Source organism: Siniperca chuatsi, linkage group LG14 (assembly GCF_020085105.1).
Source record: "Siniperca chuatsi isolate FFG_IHB_CAS linkage group LG14, ASM2008510v1, whole genome shotgun sequence".
Lineage (NCBI taxonomy): Eukaryota > Metazoa > Chordata > Actinopteri > Centrarchiformes > Sinipercidae > Siniperca > Siniperca chuatsi.
This window is the reverse complement of record NC_058055.1, coordinates 25,799,937-25,822,533: the sequence shown is the minus strand read 5'-3', so window position 1 is coordinate 25,822,533 and position 22,597 is coordinate 25,799,937. Positions and strand designations below refer to the sequence as shown.

Genomic DNA, 22,597 nt, shown 5'->3' with positions numbered 1-22,597 from the left:
GTTAGAACTGTTTAGGTTATTTCTGTATTCCTGTGTTTCCCTGTGCTCTTCTTACTCATTTAAAGTGAGCGGGGCTCCGTTGGAACAAGGGAAAGTCATGTGCTTCCATGCACCAATCATAATGTAGCAATATTTCAATCAAAATCTGATGGCAGTACATTTTCATTTTAAAGTTAAAATTATCATTTGCATGTAGTCCCATATGTGCTTCGATACCTTTGTGTGCACTAAATGTGTTATGAGTAGAGATCATAAACAGGGAGTGGTGAGAGAGTTGCGTTTCACATACCGAGCAGGCCGGAGGAGGGCGGGTTCTTCTGGATAGGCTCAGCCATGTTGTCTTGTATTTGGCGCCAAACCTGCCACTCAAAGCGAGGATGCAGGATGTAGAAAGGCTGCATAGGATGAAGCCTCCTGTATCTCTGGTACTGGGTGAAGATGGGGTAGTCTGTCCTGTTGTACCACTGTGAGGGGGGGCACATAGTAGTATTAAGGCTTCTGTTAAAAACGTTGTACCGTGCTGGAGGTTTCCATTCTGGTGTCTGTAGATAACTGGCCGAGTTACTGATGAGACGTTCTCCTTTCCTTTGAACAGAGGTTTTCAAACTGTGAGGCACCTCCTCAAGGTGGCGTAAGAGAGTTGAGGGAGTGATGTGAGGCAAAGATACTATTTGAGGTGAATTAGGCAATTTGAGTCACAAATTGGACACCGTCTCAGTCTTAACTATCAAATCTGAACATACAGGCGTGATACACATTTTTAGATTCACTGCGACTTCCCAAGGATATCATTATTAATTAAATAGCCTAAAAACGGAGGTGTCTCTAATACGTTTTGGAGCTGCGGAGCTGAAAGCTGCGGGTAGAAAAGTCAGAGCGATCAGATTATTGATCACATTTTCTCTTATGATTTTTTCCACCACCGTGAAAAGAAAAATATCACAATGACTTGTGACGTTAGCTCAGCTGCTAACTAGCTAAGTTAGCTTTTCACCATCTGGACAACTGTGCTGAGAAAGAAGGAAGATGCCGTAAGCTAGTAATGTTACGCTAAACAGGTACTCATTTTTATTTCTCCGTGTCAGACTCCATCATTTGGATTAGGTGAGGGGTGCAATAAAACGGTTTTTATTTTAGGAGAAATCACAAAGTCCTCTGTCCCATTAGCGCTATCTTCACAGCGGAACATTCGGGCCCAGTCAGAACAATGCAGCTTAGCCTTATGTGTGGTAAAATATAGCGGCTCTGTGGATGAGTGGGCGAGTTGAATGCTGGAAGTCAAATAACGTCGTATTTAAGTTTATGTTATGTTTGTTCAACAGTTGTTTGATAAATTGCTGATTAAATACATTCGGAGCTGTGAGTCATCATCCAGTTTTATTGAAGCTCCTCTGTCTGTTGCTCCACAACAGAGGAATGTTTTTCATACAGTTATGACACAGTAGTCGATGGTACAAACACTTCTTTTGAATAAACTGTGTGAACTTATTGTCTCATTAGCGACTGAGCTAACAGGGTTTTTTCATTCTTCATTAGGTCTTTATTGAAAGAAAATATGTACAATTCTGAGAACACAATGCCATGAGGCAAAGTACAGAGAAAATAGAAATATAACTGACTAGGATGTTTCTGGCTTGCTAGCACGTTAGCTCGCCAGCTACAGCAGTTCTTCAGCAAGCCCTACGAGCAGTCACTAATTTGGAGATATCGGGAATTTCTGACATGGACGATATCTCCCTCTTGGTGAAAAAAAAAAAAAACTACACACACGTCAAACTATTGGCAGAATGGCTGCAAATGCACCGCCGCTGGCAGTTACTTTAAAATAAAATCCAATATCAACACCAATGCAATCGATTCTGCTGATTTTATAGGAGCTGTTTGTTTGTATCTGGTTTCACATGGTAAACTGCTACAAATACATACCTCGACAAAAGTTGCTCATTTAGGCTATTTATCTGGTGTGACTACAAGTTCAGCACTAGTATAATAATGAGTGAACACACCCAAGTCGGAATAAGGGGTGTTTTTCCTGTTCTTCCAGTTCTGCCGAATGAATGCAGCATTAGCATGAACTTTCTGCTGTGATGAGGCCTTTTGTCCATGGCATTAGTGATGAAAAAAAATTGAGCAGAGTTTATCAACAATGTTGATTAATAGCTATAAAAAAGGTGCGACCCTTTAGCTTGTTTTCTGTGAGTGCAGTATGATGTAAACGTCACCTGAGTGAGGTCAGCAGAGAAGGGGGCGGGGTCCCAGGCCACCAGAGTACCTGAGCTGTAGAGAGAGCTGGACAGGAAACGATGGTCATCAGACGCCATCACCTATAAAACAAAACAATTTGAAAGCAAATGCATCATATACATAGCACTGTGAAATTAAAAAATAAATAAATAAATAAATAAATAAAGATGAGATGCTGACTCATATCTCATTACATAAATTATTCTTAATCTTTATAAATAATGTTTAATAAACCCAGTGTATCCAGGGTAAGAAGCTTCTGAGCACAAACTCCACTAATCATTTTTACAGAGTTGTTTTAAAGAAAACTGGGCAGGAAAACCAGCACATTTAAAAAGTCCCATAAATCATGCAGCCACGGTCAATTAAACCATTTACATACATTCTTTGGCTAAATTAAAAATGACAATCTCTTCTCCATCAAGGTGCTTTCAAGGGCAGCATCGGTACAGGTGTGAGATTAAATCTTTAACCATAATAAAACATCCGTAGCAGTTTGCAGTCTTAAAACATGGGACTTCTGGAACTTAGAAATATAGTTGACAGTGTAGAGATAGACGGCAAACATGGAGAGAGAATGGGGTATGGCATAACATTTGCTTCCTTGTCAACTCTTTTCAGTTTAGGCAAAAAATAAACTCAGTCGTGCATGCAAGCTTGACAACATGGTACGATTTTCATGCAACATAAATTACACCTGTTGATAATTATATATTAAATTATATTAAATATAAAAGATCATGAGAAACAAACTGCAGACTTAAGTTAGCAAGCTAAATCAAAACATGGCATTTTATCTATTATGAATATTAATGGAAACTTGATCAGAATTTGAAAACGACACAAGGATCTCTTCAAAATAAGTTAGTTAAGGATAGAAAAAACATTCATCAGTAATATTTACCAAAGATTTTGCACCAGTTTTACCACTGAGGCATGAAGGTTATGTCAGGTTTTAGTTGTATTTTTCCTTGTTTTTGGTATTTGCTTGTCTGAACTTGATATAAAAGTCAAAAAGAGTGCTGTGTTGAAAGATACAAACATTTCGTTTGGCGTACTATTTTTGTGTCAGTTGCCGTACGTGTCCCTTAGCAGGTCAGTGTGTTTACCTGTGAGTTGATGAGGCGGATGGTGGTTTTACAACCAACGTCCTTCTCATAACCGGTCGTGGGTGCAGCGTTGAAGCGCAGCACAGCATCATGAGAGTCTGTAATGTAATCATTTTTTGAAGTGAAACTTACTGAGTTCCTGATGCATCACATTTTCTGTTTCTGTCTGTAAATAACTGATAAAAACAGGAACACGAAAGTAGAAGCAGTACATGTTGTGAAAAATGGCACAATGTTAATAGCACCTGAAAGATTTCAGAAAAGTGCTACAGAAGCCTCAAATTAAATAGGTTGTTTCAATCAGCCAATCCAACTGGTCCAAGAGATTTTAAATTGTCAATGTTATTTTACAAAACAAAGAGTTGATGCACCAGCGGCATAAACAGAGCATGCATTACCAAAATTGAAAAGGTCACTTGTGACAACCTCACAGTTACAGGATTTTATAATAGGATTAATTTCTCCCTGTTTTCATTCTGATTTGTACACTGCGACACCTCCTCCCTGTTTACTGAAATTAACAGCAGGTGTTGATTTTGATCACTGGCACACAAGTTGTGATGTTACAAATCAAAATCCAAAAGTGTTTCCTAAACAACAGAGCAAACAGCGACCACTGGATTCAGCAGCAGAGGCTCAACTCAACAGTGCTGAGCTGCCTGTTGCAGCTTTCACTATTTCACATTTTTTGGAAAATGATTAATTCATGGTAAGATAATGATAGATCGGAGCATAACCATGTATAATATTGCACCAACCCAGTCACTGCTAAGTACAGAGTATCTACTCAATTATTATATCTGTCATGTCTAAACTCAATCTGTTGACAGAGCTCACAGCCCAACACACAATCATGTAAATATTTGTATTAAGTTCAAGCATGAGAACACTTTGGATCACAGATAAGTACATAAAGTACGAATTAACCGCAAGCTGTTATTCAGCCCGTGTAAACAGCTAGCATAGCAATAGTGCTTTTCAGTATACATGTGAGACTCTTGAGCTTTCAGAAAAATGGAAACACATTCTTCTTCTTGGGTTAAAATGCAATAACTTGCAGGACCTATGTAGCAGAGAGCATGTTACGTAAAAGACAAATAAAAACAGAAATAGTAATTGTTGTGGGACATAAATTAAGAAAAATCATAAATACTCACCTATCTCTTTGCCAAGTCCAGAGTAGCGGAGTGACCCTGCTGATGACACCACAGCACAGCTCTTGTACGGCCCGAGGTCAGAGGTCAGCTGCTTCGATGGCATCTGGGCGGCCCAGGGCAGTGACGAGAAGGGCTGAAGGTCAGGGGTCAAAGTCGTGACCTCTACCTTTTCCTTCAGTTGGCAGAGAAGCTTGGGGCCACTCAACTTGGGCCTGCCGGGCACACCGCCAGGGCCGGAGAACTCAACTCCGTACTTATTCATCGCCTGACAGAAGCACAAGAAATACAGAGATACAGAAGAAGATTAGGGACAAAAAAGAAACAAATTTGTTCTGAATATAATCTCAGAGTTCAAATAAAAAGTCAGAATTTTCAGTATAAGTCAGTATAGTTATAATATTTAGAGTAAGGTTAAATTTTGTGACTAAAATAAAAAGTTTAACTTTATTTTCATGAAGTTTATTCTCAAAATTCAGGTTTTTCTCTTCAGAATTCAGAGTCCATATTACTCCACTGAATAATAATAATAACTCTCACCTGATAATTTTGCACCACCTTCCTCAGTCTGCTTCCCAGCATGCTACTGGACATCTCATCATCCCACACCTCTCCCAAAAGCCCGTGAGGCCCGAAGAACTCCGCATCTCCCCCTCTCCCACTCAGCTCCCCCCTCCGCCGGCCTCCAAACAGGGTCTCCAGTGCACGTGTGAAGGGGCGCGGCAGCAGCCGAGAGAAAAACCCAGAGGGATCCCGTTGTCTCAGCTTTCGCTTTGATGAGGAGTCCCCAGCTTCCTGGGTGTGGTTTGGAGAGGAGAGGACAGGGATTGGTCGGTGAGGGTCACCTGGGACGACACCAGGGAGCTTCTGAGGGTCGATGTACATGGGCTTGGCTCCGCCTCGCAGCACCTGTGGAAGTCAGAGGGACGACAGTCCTGTAGGTCAAACATCCAGGGCCCGTATTTATCAATCGTCTCAGAGAAGGAAATCACTCCTAACTGGCCAGAAATTCTCAGAGTGACACCTTTCTAACAACTTTCCTAACTTAGGAAACCACTCCTACCTATGCTGAATATTAGGAGAGTTTCAGAGGTGTCCTACCCTGTTAGGAGATGCAGGAGATATTCCACAAGAGGAGAGATGTTTTGGGAACGCTTGTTATGCTATGCTATAGTTAGTTCAAATATTATAATGAGGAAAACTGTATCGGTTAATTCATTCAAACATAACCCTGTTTGGCTGCTTATCTTACATACTTGTTTGTATCTTCAGACAGTATGTTTCATTTTTCATGTTACAAGAGAAAAGGCTTTTAGGATGAGGACTAACCAATGTTTTGGTAAAGGTAGCACTGTCTTGGAGTTTGGCTGGAGTCTAAACTTCCCCAAATCCAATAAACAGCAGGACATAGTTGCTAACATTAGCCTCATAGCATTAAGAACTGGCTCCCACACAGTAGATGTGCCTCGCCATGGGCTTAAAAAATAAAAATAGGTAACCTGTAACCCCACAACCTAATGTAACCTAGTTAGTTAACGATGTGCTTGTTGAATTTGGAAGTTACAACTGGTTACTGCAGGTATTAAGCTAGTTAGCCAGACTTGCGAACATTAGAGCAGGTAAACTCACTGATTAATTAATTTGTTAAACCTTTGTTTGTGTTTTTGCAAAGGTTAATAAAGACACCACCCTCCAAATTCTTTGTATATCAATTATCTCTTATTACCACAGCTTGATTTTTGCCATGCCTAGTTACACTAAGACAAATGTAGCAAATCTGAAGGAAATCAGTGGGGCTATTAGTTAAAATTTTGACAGCTCATAGTCAATCAGATATATATTACTTTGGGTTACACGATTCAGCTAACAAAACCAATGTCACAGTGAAACAGGGCGACAGACCTTGATGACAGAGTGTGCACGCGGCTGAGCCCGGGTTCGCGCCCGGACCCCGAAGATGGCATCTGTGACAGGAACGCTGTTTTCAGCACAGATGGCGTAGAGCAGAGCCATGGAGATGCAGAAGAAGGCCATGCAGAGCACTCCACGGCGAGCCCGACGCCTCAGACGCCACAGCAGGCTGACTCTGTCCATCGCTGCCCCAGGGATCTGCAGAGGACACACATTCACAGTCTGGATAAACTTTTCTGGGCAGCAAACAGTTTCCAACATCTGGGTTGAAGCTAATAAAAACACAGTGTTTCAAGTATTGATTTAAGTAATTGTAAAAAAAGATTTGGTGTCAAATCCAAAATGTTTTATGTTACTTCCAAGATGGTTTGGTGTTTAATTACTTGTTCAGCACAGCTCTCTAGTTTACTCCATGTTGCATTACCAAAGAGAACAGTAGCCTAATTTGCAGTGAACAGATTGAACGTCATTCTTTACCATATTCGAAAGTTCAAATGTTTTTATAAAAAGTGACAGGCTTAGTGCTGTGTGAGATTTCCACTTGCTGCTGTTAGTGTTAGAGGGCAGTTCTTTAGTTGTGCTTTTAAATATATAGTTGAAACAATTAGTCGTCAGAAAAATCAATCAGCAACTATTTTGATATTTGATTTTTTTTTTTTAAGACTTCTATTATATTTAAGTGAATATCTTTGAGTTTTGGAGAGTTGGGTGGACAAAACAAGCAATTTGTCAACTTGGGCTTTGATAATTTGTAGTGTTCTCATATTTTATAGATCAAATGATTAAATCGATAATGAAAATAAACGTTAGTTGTAGCCCTAATTTTCATATAAACAGTGGATCACATGAATTTGTGCAGTATGTGAAAGGTGTTACTAATAATGCCGAACCCTTATCACCCAACTCTGCAGTTCCCCTGGGCTCTACAGAGCCTTTTAGCTTCTTTTAGCTCATTGTTTTGGTTTTATGCCCTGCAAAAAACCTCACTGTACACTACCTGCTCAGCAGCAGACAGACACAGAGACTAGCTGGTGAACATAGTGGAGCATTTAGCAACTAAAGAGCAAGATATATCCCTCAGGAGTTGGTGGAGACCAAAACCAGAACTAAAAGAGAGAATAATGGACTTACTTTCTTCACGTGGACACAAACGACTCCAAATTAATAATAATGTCGCTCAATAACAGCTGAATGTATAAATAAGCAACTGTTTGCTAAAATGTTCATTATTTCAAGTTAAAAGACAATGATATGTCAATGTCATCAATTATTGCAGGTTTAAGTATATATTTATTAATTTTACTTTTATTTACTTTGAGTGTAAATTAAATCTTGTCTTATGTAGTGTAGTGTGAAATCACTAGTTGGCAGCACTCATCTGCATTGTGAGGTGTTTTTTGCCTGAGCAAGTAGGTCAGCAGGATCTCCTTTCCTCTCATAAAAGACAAACTACATGAGACAAAAGAGGAAAGCACTGGAGCTCCTTTTCTCAGCATTTAGGGAGAACAAGAAGTACTTATCATGACTGACATTTAAAGAACTCCTAATCAAAATATAGCATAAAATAACCAGTGGTGGAAGAAGTATTTAGATCCTTTACTAAGTAAAAGCACCAATACAGCAGTATGAACATACTCCATTACAAGTAAAGGTTCTTCATTAAAAACCCTACTTAAGTAAAAGTACAGAAGTACTATCTGTACTATCTTATGACTTGACTTGTAGCTGCTAAAGGTGGAGCTAGTTTGATCAATTTTATATACGGTTTTGGTAGTTTAACCACGTGAGAAGTTTAGGTTGGAAGTCACTCTTTGGTGCAACTGCTAACAATTAATAGACATCTGAATCATCTCAAAGGGCCACAACTGCAGCTGCTCTTTGTTTTAATGCGCACCAGACGTGCGAAACCTCTTCTGTCGGGAAAAGGTTTGTAGGACTCTTCCCATGAGCCGCGGATTTTGAGGTGCTGTGTTGTCCACTATATCTCCAGGGATGACGTTTAGCTTCACTCCCGACCATCTCTCACGCTCCTGCTGTTGAGGTAAGTATTCTTTAACCCACCTTTTCCAGAACAAGTACTGCACCTGCTTCCATCTCCTGTGAGCATACAAAGTGTGCACTGACGAAATATATAATACAATACACTATAATACAGGTCAGAAAAGAAAACACGTGTTAAACACATAGTAGCAGATTATGTATTTAAATATGTATGTGTAAGGTGTAACCAGCAGCCCAACTCACGACACATAAAGCAAAGACAACGACCGCACCCAGCAATTTGAATACACCTGTGGATCCTCTGGGAGTAAAAGAATCAATGTATTGTGTTTTTAGCATGGCAGCCATGGCCAGCAGCTCCCTCAAACATTGCTAAATTTTAGTTTTAATTCGTTATTTTTCGGTTTTTATTACTGAAACATGTATTACTTATGACAGAAACACACTCATGAACGTCGGAAAAGGAAGTACAGGGATCAGATTAACTGCAGCGGACCTTAAGACGATCACTGCTCATGGCATCTCCCGTCCAGACAGCCAGACCAGCCGGACCAAACGTCACCATAAGCGGTGTGATCAAACCAGGAGGAGAGGAAAGCGAGCTGGCATATGAGCTAAGCTAGCCCAGGTCGGACCTAAGGCGACTCCACTACCCAGCCTACGCCAGGCTAATGTCCAGTCGAAGGAAAATAAAATGGATGAAATAAGACTCAGGCTAACTTAGCAACAGGAAATCAGACTGCTGTGCCCTCATCTTTCCCGAGACCTGGCTGCACTACAACTTCCTGGATCAAGCTATTGCACTTGATGGGCAGAGTGTGTTCCGCGCAGACAGAACACAAGACTTGCAAGACCAGTGGAGGCAGACTCACAAACACTAATGAATAACGATACCAAAATTTAAAAACATCATGAACCTTATCATTCCTACAGAATTTATTTTCTGAATTCATTTATGGTTCCAACAGTAAAAGTGATATATTAATCATGTAAATGTTTGCAGATTGGTCTGTGTGTGTGACCAGACTGAATCGATTCTCAGTTTTAAAATGTTTTGTTATGTCATCATTTATAATTTTCTGCCACAAAGAGAACAACATATTCAGTCGTGCAGCTGGATTTTGTTCTCCGATGGGCCGAGGCACAAATGCCACGGTGCACTCGACAGCAACCAACCAGTCAACCTCTCTGTGGTTTGATTCAGAGCTTTGCTGCTGCTGACACATACATAACCATCTAACTCCCTCTCACTCTGCCTGGCCAGATTAAAACACACACACTGCAGAAACACACACATAAAACGCACACACACACAGACGTGTATTATGCATGGATTTATGGAGCCATAAACTGCTCAAGATTAAAAGGTAGTGTGTGTGTGTGTGTGTGTGTGTGTGTGTGTGTGTGTGTGTGTGAAGGCAGGGGATTTAGGGCAACATCTTTAAGCAGATATCGGGTGATGCCACCATCTGTCTGAGGCTCTGCAGCAGTGCAGTGATGCAGCCATTGCATTCAGTCATTAATTCAGAGGAGCCGCCAGGCCACAGCTGTGGGTCTGTAACTCCATACCTCTAAAGGTGCTTATATTGATTCAAAACTGCAGAACTTCGAGAATCGATACGTTTATAACAACAATGTATGAAATCACAGTGTGATGATGTGAAAGGCGGTGCTCATAGTGATGAACCTGCAGAGAATTATCACCCAAATCTGCAGCTCCCCTCGGCTTTACAGCGCTTTATAGTGAGTTTCAGCTCATTGCTGTCCAGCCCACAACTTTACTGTTTTGGGTCACTCTCACTGTTCTCATAGCATTATTTTTGGCTGCGGCATGCAGCTATTTTCAGAGAAAAAGCTCTAAAAAGTCACTGTACATTACCTGCTCAGCAGTAGACAGACACAGTTAGAGACTAGCTGGTGAACATAGTGAAGCATTTAGCAGCTAAAGATCCAGATATTTCCTTCTGGAGTTGGTAGAGACCAAAACCAGAGCTTAAAGAGAGAGAATATGGGACTTACATTCATCAGGTGGACACAAACACGACTCCAAATGAATGATAATGTTGCTCTGTAACAGCTGGATGTATACATAAGCAACTGTATGCTGACAAGTTCACCATATCAACTTAAAATGGTGAGTGAGGTTGATTTAAATATCACTGCTATTTAGCTAAGAGAGGCACAAAAATGGCTAGAAACAGCCCTGGTGACAGATCTTCATCCAAATGTTAGAGTTGTGTTCTCATGTTCATCGGAGAGAGAGTAAAGAGGATGCAGACAGCTCCTTCCTTCAATTGAAGCAAAGTGGGAGCAGCTGTTTCCCCCAAAAGCCTCTTTATATTCTCCCTGAGGTCACTCATTGAAATCTTTCCCATCTTTTTAGTCACTTTGTTTTATTTCAGCTGGAAGTGCAGATGGTCCATTCACACACTGAACCGGACTCAGGGGTTTAATTTCAATAATCTCAATGGAGAAAGCCACTGAAATCTTTTTTTTTTTTTTTTTTTTTTTTTTAAATTCAATTCATTTTATTTTTTTATTTTTTTGGAAATGCATGAGTGTGTTCTATTTCAAATTCCTAGTAAGTTGACTTTCCGGTGACAGACTTTTATTGGTTTCAGCCTCATAAACAAGACTCTGAGGCTTTTCTCCTTTTTTTTTTCTTCATCAATTAGGTGAAAACCTTTAGAGTTTTTGTTTGAAGACATTAATATTATGAAAAATACCCATCATAAGTTGACATTGATGAATTGATTAATCTTAAGATGAAACAGTTCGTTCATTAAATTACTTGATCGACAAAAAAATAAACGTCAGCAAATTTGATAATTGAGAGTTTAAGTAATTTTTAGCCACGCTAGCGGCGTGACTGGGGATGGCAATGTCAGTTAGTCGGTCCGCCACTTTTCCAGCTTTAAATCTCAACTATTGGATGGATTGTCGTGAAATTTGGTTCAGACATTCATGGTCACCATGAATCCTGATGACGTAGGTGATCCACTGACTTTTCCTCTCGCGCCACCATCAGGTCAAAATTTCAATTTGTCCTTTGGTTTATGACCAAATACCTGCAAAACTAATGACATCCTGATAAGTTCCAGCTGTATTGTGTAGCAAATATTAGCATGCTAAACTAAGAAGGTGATCAAGGTAAACATTATACCTAAACTAAACTACAGCATGTAGTTTGAATCTGGACAGAAAGAGTGAATGAATGTGATTTCACAGGGCAGCACACACGTGTTAATTTGTGCAAGGCTGAACACAGTTCACAGAGTTTAAAATTCCCTATTTATTGATATTTACTCATACTTCTATTACTGCTGTGCAATATCCACCGTCTCATAATCATCTTAATAAGCTACACTTCACGCACTATTACTTACTACTTGTATTATTACATTGTATTATTATACCGTACATACTTAACGGTAAATCCACTTTGCACTTTACACTTATTTTAATTTATACTTATATCCACTTTGTACTTAATTTATCTTTCCTGTATTATAGTGTATTATATTCTGATTGCTTAGAACTGTTCCTGTGTGCATTGACGTGACAGTGAGCTGCTGTAACAAAAGAGTTTCTCCTCGTGGATCAATAAAGTATTTCTGATTCTGAACATTGTCATTGTGAGCATGTTAGCATGCTGATGTTAGCATTTAGCTCAAAGCACTGCTGTGCCTCAGGACAGACTAACAGAGCTGCTAGCATGGCTGTAATCTCTTAGTCTTGCCCAAACAAGTATGTCAAATCTTCCCTCGTTCCAGTTTCTCAGTGTGAGGATTTGCTTCTTTTCTTATGTATTTTCTTTGTTTTGCCAAACAAGCAATTTAAAGACATCATTTAGGGCTTTAGAAAATTGTAATGAATGAAGTTTTCACTATTTTCAGACAGACAGACATTCTATAAAACAAGCAATCAATTAATTAATACTGAAAATAACTGTTACTTGCAGCCCTAGAGTAATCCATTAATGAATAAAATGGGTATGGGTTACCACTGTGGCTCTTGATAGGAAAAACAAGTTATTCAGACAAATAATTAAAATCAAACTGCTGTTGTGCTCTTCATGTGGCAGCAGTGTGTCTGACAGTATAGTGTGGAGCTGGCTGCTGCACATTATGTCTCTGGCTGTGTGCAAACCCTCGACTGTATGTATCGAAATAACACAGCAGGAACATATTGATTTTCTAAGTTCTCTGCACTTGTATGCAGCAAATGGGCAGCCATGTGTGCATTTGTGTTCCATAGGGTCTGATATACGTGATAGATTCAATCAATTCCATTTGACCACTTTGTATAGCAGCAAAGAAAACCGTATAAACTGAGTACAGGCGGTATGCATAATACTGAATCCAGGGGTGGGTATTGTTTAGATTGAACCAATTCCTGCTTCAGATCCTCCATCTGTTTTCTGATGCTTATCCAGGTTGAAGCAAAGTAGCTCAGACACCGTTCTCCCTAACTACTTCCTCCAGCTCCTCCTGGGACATCCCAAGGTGTTCCAGGCCAGATCGGGTATATAATCCCTTCAGTTTGTTCTGGGTCTGTCTACCTCTGCTAGACATGTATGGTCACAGGTGATGGAAGCAGGTGCCATGCTAAAAACACAATACGCTGATTCTTTTACTCCCAGAGGATCCACAGGTGTATTTAAATTGCTGGGTGTGGTCACTGTCTTTGCTTTATGGGGCGTGAGTTGGGCTGCTGGTTACACCTAACACATACATACATAGATAGATACACACACACACACCCATAATCTGCTACTATATGTAAACAAAGACACTGACTCAGACAACCTAATTTCTTCAGACAAATTGTTCCAGAGCCTCGGGGCCCTGATACCAAAAGCTCTGTCCCCTGTAGTTTTCATCCTGGACTCAGGAACATACAGAAGACCCCTGCCCAAAGATCTCAAACTATGTGAAGGTTCATAAGGGATTACAAGGTCTAAAATATAGTCTGGAGCCAGGCTATGAAGAGCCTTAAAAGTAATCAAATGGTGTAAGTAATGGTGTCGTCACCATGGGCTTGTCGCTTTATTTTGAAGAGTTTTCATTGTACGGAAATTTTGATGGTTCGACATAAAAAAATGAAACTGTTGTAACTCGACTCCACATCGTCAGATCTTTTCACATGTTTAAGAGTCCATGCCTGAAGACATGTATAAGCCAATATTGAATTATAGCCATATTGCCACCTACTGGCAACAGGAAGTTACAGGACCTGTACTCTTAAAAATTACTCCAAGCAGGTTAAGCAAATCCACCTCAAATGTGGTCAGTGAAGTCTTAAGACCTTGCTGATGCTTAATTGTGAAGCGTGTGAGTTTTCATCAAACACCGTTGCCATGATGGCTCATTATTCGTCATGAAGCTGGAAGTTGTTATAAGAGTGTACATTGTCCATTCTGCCCCAAATTTCACGTTTGATAGAGTCCCGGCCTGAGGACATCTACATGCCAATTATGAGTCATAGTCATGAGAAAAACATCGGGGCCCGTTCAGTGCTGCTTGTAGCTTTAATTTTGTTTAGAGAAATCTTTTTTTTTTTCCCATTTAACCTCTATTGACTGATTTAAATGTTAATTGTTTTCATAATTACGTTTTTATTGCCCTTTTTAATGTCAGTTAATGAAATACTTAGTAATTGTCTGTTTATTTATAGATTAATTAATTTGTAAAATATTTTATTTCATGTTTTTGTTGTCAAATTACACGTCAGTTAATGAAATCAGAATCAGAAATACTTTATTGATCCCCAAGGGGAAACTCTTTTGCTACAGCAGCTCACTATCACGTCAGTGCACACAGGAATAGAAGTACTAAGCAAAAAATATAATACACTATAATACAGGTCAGAAAATAAATTAAGTACCAAGTGGGTATAAGTATAAAATAAGTGTGAAGTACAAAGTGGGTTTACCGGTTGATGATAATAATAATACGGCATAAGGTAATAGTACATGAACTGTCAAGTTAAGTGTAGCTATTAAGATTATAATGAGATGGAGGATATTGCACAGCAGTAATAGAGGTATGAATAAATATCAATAAATAAGGAATTTTAAACTGAAAAGAGTATATTGCACAGGAGTATTAATACAGGATATTGCAATTATGTCAAGTATTGCAGAGACGTAATGATCAATGGCCAGTTTAATGACTTAGGGTCAAACAGACTAATACTTAGAGGGAGGAGTTAAAAGAGTTTGATGGCCACAGGCAGGAATGACTTCCTGTGGCGTTCTATGGTGCTTTTTGGGGGGATGAGTCTTCCGCTGAAGGTGCTCCTTTGTTTGACCAGCACGTCATGGAGCGGGTGGGAGACACTGTCCAAGATGGCATGTAGTTTGGAAGTGGGAATGACCAGGAGCCGGTGTGTCGAATCTGTTAAGGAACAGATTAAGTTTGTTGGCCCTGTCCAAGCTGCCTTCAACTCCTCTGCTGCCAGTCGGTCTGAAGCCAGTGATGCTCTTCATGCCGCTCATGTTGTTCTGCTGGAGTTTCTGCTCCAGCTTCCTCCTGTACTTCTCCTTGGCCTCCCTGATCTTCACCTTCAGGTTGGCCTGACCTCCTCCCTATTACCATCAGTAAAGGCCGTCCTCTTGGCATTCAGGATGTCCTTGATGTCCTTTGTTACCCATGGTTTGTTATTCGGATAACAATGGAGCATCTTGGTTGGGACATTGCAGTCCACACAGAAGTTAATGTAGCCAGTGATGCACTCAGTGAGCCCATCAATGTCCTCTCCATGAGGCTCACAGAGTGCATCCCAGTTTGTCACTTCAAAACATTCCTGCAGTGTCTCATAGGCCTCCTCCGACCATCTCCTCACTGTCCTTGTGGTCGCAGGCTGCCTTTTAACCAGAGGCACATAGCAGGGTTCGAGGTGAACCAGGTTATGGTCTGACCTATCCGGGGGGGAGGGGGGAAGAGCTGTATGCCTCCTTAACGTTAGCATACAGCAGGTCCAGTGTCCTCTCCTCTCTAGTAGGAGAACTCACATACTGGGTGAAATTAGTCAGTGTTGTTGAAACACTGACATGGTTGAAGTCACCCGAGATTAACACGAGTGCTCTTTTGTCTGCACCCCTCTCTCTTCCCTCGCTGCTTCGTTCCACCTCTGCATCCTTGGTGTGTCCTCCTCCAGATCTCAGTGGGGACATTGGTTGTCCTGGTTGCCATGCCGTTCGGCTTCAGCGCGATCAGCTGTTCCCTGGTGTAAACAATGCGGCCAAACAGCTGATCTGCAGCGGTGCCCTGACCGAGAAATGCTTTCTAATTATTTACACTTGTAGTCCTCCATAGAAACAGATGTCACTGTAGAATTTTTCAAATGTCATTTTTCCCAAACGAAACTCTGTCTTCCATTGTATCGAGGTGGGGGAAGAAATATTTAAGACGTATCTCAAAACATTAAAAACCAGAACTATCTGCATGGCTAAATAACACTAGAGAGAAGTGCTAAAATGTGTTGTAATTCGGGTGAACTGACCCTTTAATAAATCCAGTGAAACTCCCTTTGTTGTCTTAATACTGCATGAGACTCCATTTAATTAATGAATAAAATTCCCCACAAAATCATTGATTGTGCTGTCCAAACAAAACTTAATAAATATCAATTATCTCTTTATCAGTGCAGTAACAATCCTGCGAAACACAAGATGTGACTCAAGTACATTTTCATGCAGGTAATCGCTTCACTGTTAGTTCTGGAAGTTTTTTTTTTTTTTTTTTTAGTTATCATTTGTGCAATATTCCCATTTTCCATACTTATCAGTTTTGTTTTATTTTTAAACTTAACTAAGAAATGATGAAGAACATACTACTGATTGGCTGGCACATGTCTGTTAAAATTTGATAATAAAATGTCTAAAACAATTTCCGGTCAACATTTAAATCACTGCTCTTATGCAGCATTCAGTCCATACAGAACAGACCGCAATTACAAGCAGCCAACAGAGAATACCTGCTCACATCAGCATCCTAGTTGGAGTTGGAGATATCAGGATTTTTAGCACAAAATGGCTGCAAAGCCACCATCATTGGCAGTTCCCCTGAATAAAAATATAAAAGGTGGGGTATGCTATTCTAATCCAATGCACATCTTTTTGTCAAATTCAGCGAATATCTCATCACAGTCTGATAACTGTCCGTTCAGTCTGTGCGCTGAAAAAAAAATCCAGTGTTTGTACACAGCCTTGGCTCTAAATGGGAAATATGCAAAGTGGCTCGGACCGAGCCACGCAACACTATTCCAGCCATGAGTTGTGTGTCAGGTGACGTTAAATGACTTATCCACGGACATTCAGCTTAGTTTCTAGTTTGGCAAGAAATGCTGTTGTTGTGATGAGAGTTGTGAGTATCACTGTCTGGAGCTGGTGTGCTGGCTCTGGGAAACCGTCTCGTCCTCTCTGGCTGTTAGCTTCGCAGCAGCAACTGTAGCGACAGTTTGCTAAGCTACAACCTAGCTAACGTTAGTTTCATTACTTGCTGTGTCGTTGTTCACTCTATATCATGGTATTGGATTTCTCCAGAATCACATACTCTACCTTTAATTCTAACAGAACCAATTCAGCTAAATGAAAAAAAAAAAAGTTTAAAAAAAAATTAAGCTGTGCACGGTGTTTGTATCTGGTTTCACATGTTAATGAAAAAATGTACATGACACAATATAAATCGCTATTTCAGTCTAAATGTCCATTAATCTGGTTTATCCTGCTTCTTGCTACATTAACAGGTAACTCGTAAGTGCAACACACGCCAGATGTATCACATATTACATTGTATGACGCCCGTAGAACACAGCAGACACTATAGACAGAAGAAGGAAAGTACAGCCAATCCACGGATCAAATGTGATTAAGCTGCTGCTTTTCTGGAGGGCTGATGTGTATTGACACTAAGATACAGGACTGTGATGCAGCCTGGGTGTTGTGCCATTATGTGACAATGACGCTTGTCAACCCTTGATGACGCATGGCAAGATGATAGTGTGTAAGATTACACACAAAACAATGGGTGTTTTGATATGCAACACACGCTGTTATGTTTCTGTTGATCAGCAAAACAGACCAAACATAACTCTTTTTTTCTACATGTGGTAAGCAGCCATGATTTATTATTATTTAATTTTTTTTTTTTATATATATGATGAATACTTTATTTAAAAGAAATAATGCTCATCCTAGTTTAGCATGCTAACATTAATGAAACAAAACAAAAAAACCTTACACTGATTCTCATGCTGGCAGTGGTCAAAAATCAGGGGGGGGAAGTCCAACAGAAGCAAATAAGTCCAAGGAGGGTAAGCAAAAATCCAAAATCTAAAAGCGAGATCCAAGAGTATATAATAATAAGTATATATTGTAATCCTACAATACACCGGGGAAACAAAGGCCAAGACGCTTGACAAAGAAACATTGACGATCTGACACAAAACAAAGGAAGCACACAGACTTAAATACACAGGTGAGGGCAGGATAACTAAACAGGTAAAACTAATTAGGATGGAGCAAACACTCAAAACTGGAGGGAAACGCAAACCAAGACAGGAATTAAAACTACACAAGACACGAGGCCGAACACATCACAAAATCAAACTGGAAATAGCTGAACACATGACAAAAACCGAAGTACTGGACGAATAACAATGTTGAAAGCTACATGTCAGCTCAATTCCAGTCCACTTCCTGTTTTCCTACATTTCCTCCCAGCTGACTGTTTTGAAGCATTTATTTTAGCAGACCTGTGTAGGTACATCTGCATAAATTATATTACTGTAGGTGCGTCAGTGCAATGAAAGAATGAATCATGACAACTACAGTGACTTCTACTACTGTTGAAGCTGTGAGTCATCTGTAGATCTTCACTCACAAAACACATTTGAGGCGAGAACCACCTGAGTTTTCAAATACTCACTGACGATTTCACTGGGAAATCGTTATTTTACACACTGGACATGAGTGGAAGATTTGAGAGTGAACATTTGATGTTTGCGGTTCAGCTGCTGTTCTGTGTGGTGAAGTTACCTTGTAGCCCATGGCGTGTGGTATTGCACGCTGGGTTGCTGTTGCTTAGAAACGGGTTGCTGCCTTCAGGTTTCCCATCATCGCTTCTGTGTAAAGAAATTACAAACAGAGTCAGCTTTATACATGGGAACCCACACACACACACAGTCTTTGTGAGGACCGTCGTTGACAATGCATTCCCTAGCCCCTTACCATCACAACTAAATGCCTAACCATAACCTAATCCTAACCTAACTCTTAAGACCAAGTCTTAACCTTCAAATAGCCCTTTGAAGTTGCGAGTGTCCTCACTCTGTACGTTGAAAAAAAACCAAAAACAAACAAACATACAAGTTTCAGTCCTCACTATGTAGCAAGTACACACTATCAAACTGCTAAAAGTACAATTTTGGACTTAAAATCCTTCACTTGTAAAGATTAAAGCTACTTCTTAAATTTGTTACAACTTACAAATGCTCTTAAAATTTGAAAGAGTAGCTCCTAGATTGCTGCAGTACAGAAACAGTGCCACAGCCTTGCCAAGCTGAGAACAGGAAAATAACCCAAATGCAGACAGGAGGCAGGACAAAGACTTAAGTGGTTTATATAAAGCTTACTGACAGGTACAGGTAGGCAGACCGGTTGATATGCAGACATGCATACAAAAATGCAGATAATCCAGAGCCAACATCGCAACTGTAAAGAACTAACAAAGAACCAAAGAAACAGGCTCTCTCTCTCTCTCTCTCTCATATATATATATATATATATATATATATATATATATCCATCCATCCATCCATCCATCCATCCACACATACATGAGGGCAGGATTACAAGTGAGACTAATTAGGGTGGAGCGAACTGTCAAAGCCTGTCAAATGACGCATCACACTTACAAAATAAAATTGGAAACTATCGTATGCTTTGTAGTGGTATATGGACCCAAATGCAGATGACCAGGAAGCCGTATGAGGGTGAAGTAACTAGATGGCTAAAGTGTTTATTGGGAGTGATGGGATTTACAGGCAGGTACAGGCAGGTACAGGCAGACAGACCGGTAGGCAGACAGGTAACAAACAGGTAACAGGAAAATAGGCAGATATAGGTACAGAGAAATGGGTTACCGGCTGGCAGTGGAGAAAACAGAGAAGTGAGTCCAAAAGAGGCTAACCAAGTCCAATAGGGAGCAGGCAAAGTTCAAACTCCAGAATCCAGCCACGGTCCAAAGGAGACAAAGAATCAAAACAGAACTCACGGGAAGAATACAGGGGAACTGGGCACGGATACCAGGTACAACAAAAAGTGCACCAAATGGCAACACACAACAGACAGGAACAACAATGATGCAACAAGGCCAAGGGGTAGACCTCGGGCGGACAGCCCAGGGGCTGGACAGGGGCGGAGCAGATCACATGAGGTGAGACAACGAGACACAGGTGCAAACAAACAATCAAGGAAGGGCCATCAATCAAAACTGGAGGGAAAGCAAACAAAGACAGGATGTAAAACCACAAGACACACAAGGGGGGGAACACACTACAAAATAAAGCAGGAAGTGACACAACCTCAAACTACAACAGAAACAACAAAACCCAAAACTACAACATAGAGGTGAGCTCACACCTTCTGAGCGATTGTACAAAATATAATTGGTCATGATGAACAATACGTTAGCTGAAGCAACATGTTTAATAAAAAATAGGGTAGTTTTACTTATTATTTGCATTTGATGTTACACCACTTTGCAAGTTTTTGCATTCCTGCAGTGGTGCAATGTAACCAAGTGCATTTACTCAAGTACTGTACTGAAGTACACATTTAAGGTACTTACTTGAGTCTTTTCTTCTCATACCACTTTCTACTTCACTACATTTCAAAGGGAAATATTGCACTTTTTACTCAACTACATTTTTCTGACAGCTTTAGGTTCTAGTTGCTTTACAAAATTTTTGCACACAAATCATATGAAGAGCATAAAAACATATGTTTTGTTAGAAATTAAACTACCCAAAAGTAAATACAAGTACAGCTGAAACGATTAGCTGATTAAGTGATTAGTTGATTGACAGAAAACTAATTGCCAGCTATTTTGATCATTGTTTTTTTTTTTGTTTTTTCATGCAAAAACATTTCATGGTTCCAGCTTCACAAATGTGACGATTTTCTCCTTTTTATTAAAATATTTTTTTACCGTTATGCACCACAACACTAAGGCAAATTCCTTGTATGTGAAAACCTACTCGGCAATAAACCTGTTTCTGATTCTGACTTCTGAGACCTGCTTGTACGGCTCCTCAATGGCAAGTCTTATAATAAACCATTATGACACACAGACGTTTCAAGCCATGGACAATCTCTAAATTTTGTTTATTACATACAAACTTTAGCTTGCTAATATCAGCTTTACTTTTATTTTCCAAAAACAGTAACACTAGCTTTATCACTATTTACATTCAACTACCAGAAACCAAACATATGATCTATTCTTTCTGCAAACCCTTCTTTTGCTGTAGATGTGATAATTGTATCGTCCACATACCATCATCGCAAATCTGAGGGAATTGGACATCCTCCTCTCTGCTCAGAGATGCAGGCTGCCAAAAATTTGGTGCAACAAGTTTTAATTTCTCCAACGTGCAGTAAACCTCTTAACTGCCTCTTGATTCACCACACAGCTTAGCACTTTCTCTCCTCTCTATTCTTACTGTTGCAGTTTATTTGTTCTTTTATCACATTAACCTTTTTACTGTATCCTGTATTGCACGGGTAGTATCAGCACTTTTGATGTCTGTCAATTGTCTTATTGTGTTTTTATTGTGTTTGTTTTGTTTTTTAAAGATCTGAACTGACCTGGAGAGAGTAAGCGGAAGAAACAAGTGATGCTCAGAGGAAAATAAGAAACAGAGAAAAGGTAAAGAAAGAGGGAGAAGAAATTATGGGAAATTAGAAGAGAGGAAAGAAAGGGAGAAAGTGAATAACTATTTAAGAACAAAATATTCTATATTTTTATACCGTAACATGGAATTGTGTTCCACAGCATATGCAGTAGCCTACATATAATAATTACTTAATTATAGCAGTTAATGAATACATAGATGCCAAATAAGATATTATAGCTATAGGCTATTATAGGCAGGCCATCATCAGAGACCATGCAAGTCACCACAGGATCATTACAAGATCATGCTAGGAATACTGAGATAGATAGATAGATTTGCTTATCTATAGATAGATTTGTTTATCTCTGTCTAGCTAATCTATCTAGCTTTAGCTGATCTAAGGTATTATGCTGATATTCGTTGACCTGTGTTAAGTGATGCTCCTTCGTTACCAGCGTCGTTCCTCTGAGTTTTCGTCGCTACGGTACCGAGCAGGTTGTTGTTCCCGCCGCCATGTTCCCGGTGAGTCCCGTGCGTCGCGGTCCCGCTGCCCGTCCGTCCGTCCGGTCCGAGGTCGCTGTCGGTGTCCGGTGGCATTTAGATAAGTACGAACCGGAGCAACGAGTCCCCTTCTCTTTGACCGCAGTCTGCAGCTCCTAGCATCAAGCTAGCGACAAGAAGGGAAAAAAGCGTTTCCGTCGGTTTTCAAAATAAGAGCCGCGAACTTTTTTCGGCTTCTTTTCCACCGCCATGAGTTGTAACAGTTCCATTTAAGAGAGATTTTCCTGTCAAAGCTATTCAAATTGTTTGGTTTGAATAATTTTCGAAGCCAAAAGATGTTATTCTAAAATAATAAAATTATTTAAATTTAAATTGTTTGGGCTGTCTCAGGATAGACTAGTGAACTATTCATCAGCACCTACGTTTAATCTCAAGATATACATATTATGACCAGTGCATATTATATTATTGGATTATAATTATTGATGAATTAATGTGCACACTATTTTAATGACTTTATATACTGGATAGATTGCGAATTCCTCCCTTTGGTTGAATGAAGTTTTATCTCATCTTAACCTATAACAATACATCATATTTATTTGTTGTTATTGATTATATCTTGTATTATTAATCTGAATCTGGAAAGTAACTCTGAACTAAAGTTATTAAATAAATGTGGAGGAGCAATATAAGCGATGTTTGCCTCTGAATAGAAGTATAAAGTAGCAGAAAATGGAAATACTCAAGTAAAGTACAAATACCTAAAAATTG

At 39.8% G+C, this 22,597-nt stretch overlaps 1 protein-coding gene across 6 annotated transcripts in view; it reads right to left on the bottom strand.

Annotated features, from left to right (window-relative positions):
* st6gal1 (ST6 beta-galactosamide alpha-2,6-sialyltranferase 1) overlaps positions 1 to 22,597 on the bottom strand; it is a 29,681-nt gene that overhangs the window by 4,624 nt on the left and 2,460 nt on the right. Inside the window, exons 2-9 of one of the 6 annotated variants that reach the window (XM_044222578.1) lie at positions 21,748 to 21,989; positions 18,462 to 18,547; positions 6,410 to 6,616; positions 5,048 to 5,416; positions 4,511 to 4,775; positions 3,354 to 3,451; positions 2,223 to 2,324; positions 290 to 464 (exon numbers count right to left, since the gene is read on the bottom strand). In XM_044222578.1, coding sequence (XP_044078513.1) covers positions 290 to 464; positions 2,223 to 2,324; positions 3,354 to 3,451; positions 4,511 to 4,775; positions 5,048 to 5,416; positions 6,410 to 6,616; positions 18,462 to 18,473 — 1,228 coding nt within the window. In that variant the 5' untranslated portion in view covers positions 18,474 to 18,547; positions 21,748 to 21,989. Of the gene's footprint in view, positions 1 to 289; positions 465 to 2,222; positions 2,325 to 3,353; positions 3,452 to 4,510; positions 4,776 to 5,047; positions 5,417 to 6,409; positions 6,617 to 18,461; positions 18,548 to 18,911; positions 19,037 to 19,567; positions 19,940 to 21,747; positions 21,990 to 22,597 lie in introns of those variants that run through there. The other 5 variants (XM_044222582.1, XM_044222579.1, XM_044222583.1 and 2 more) reach the window with 5 other exon arrangements.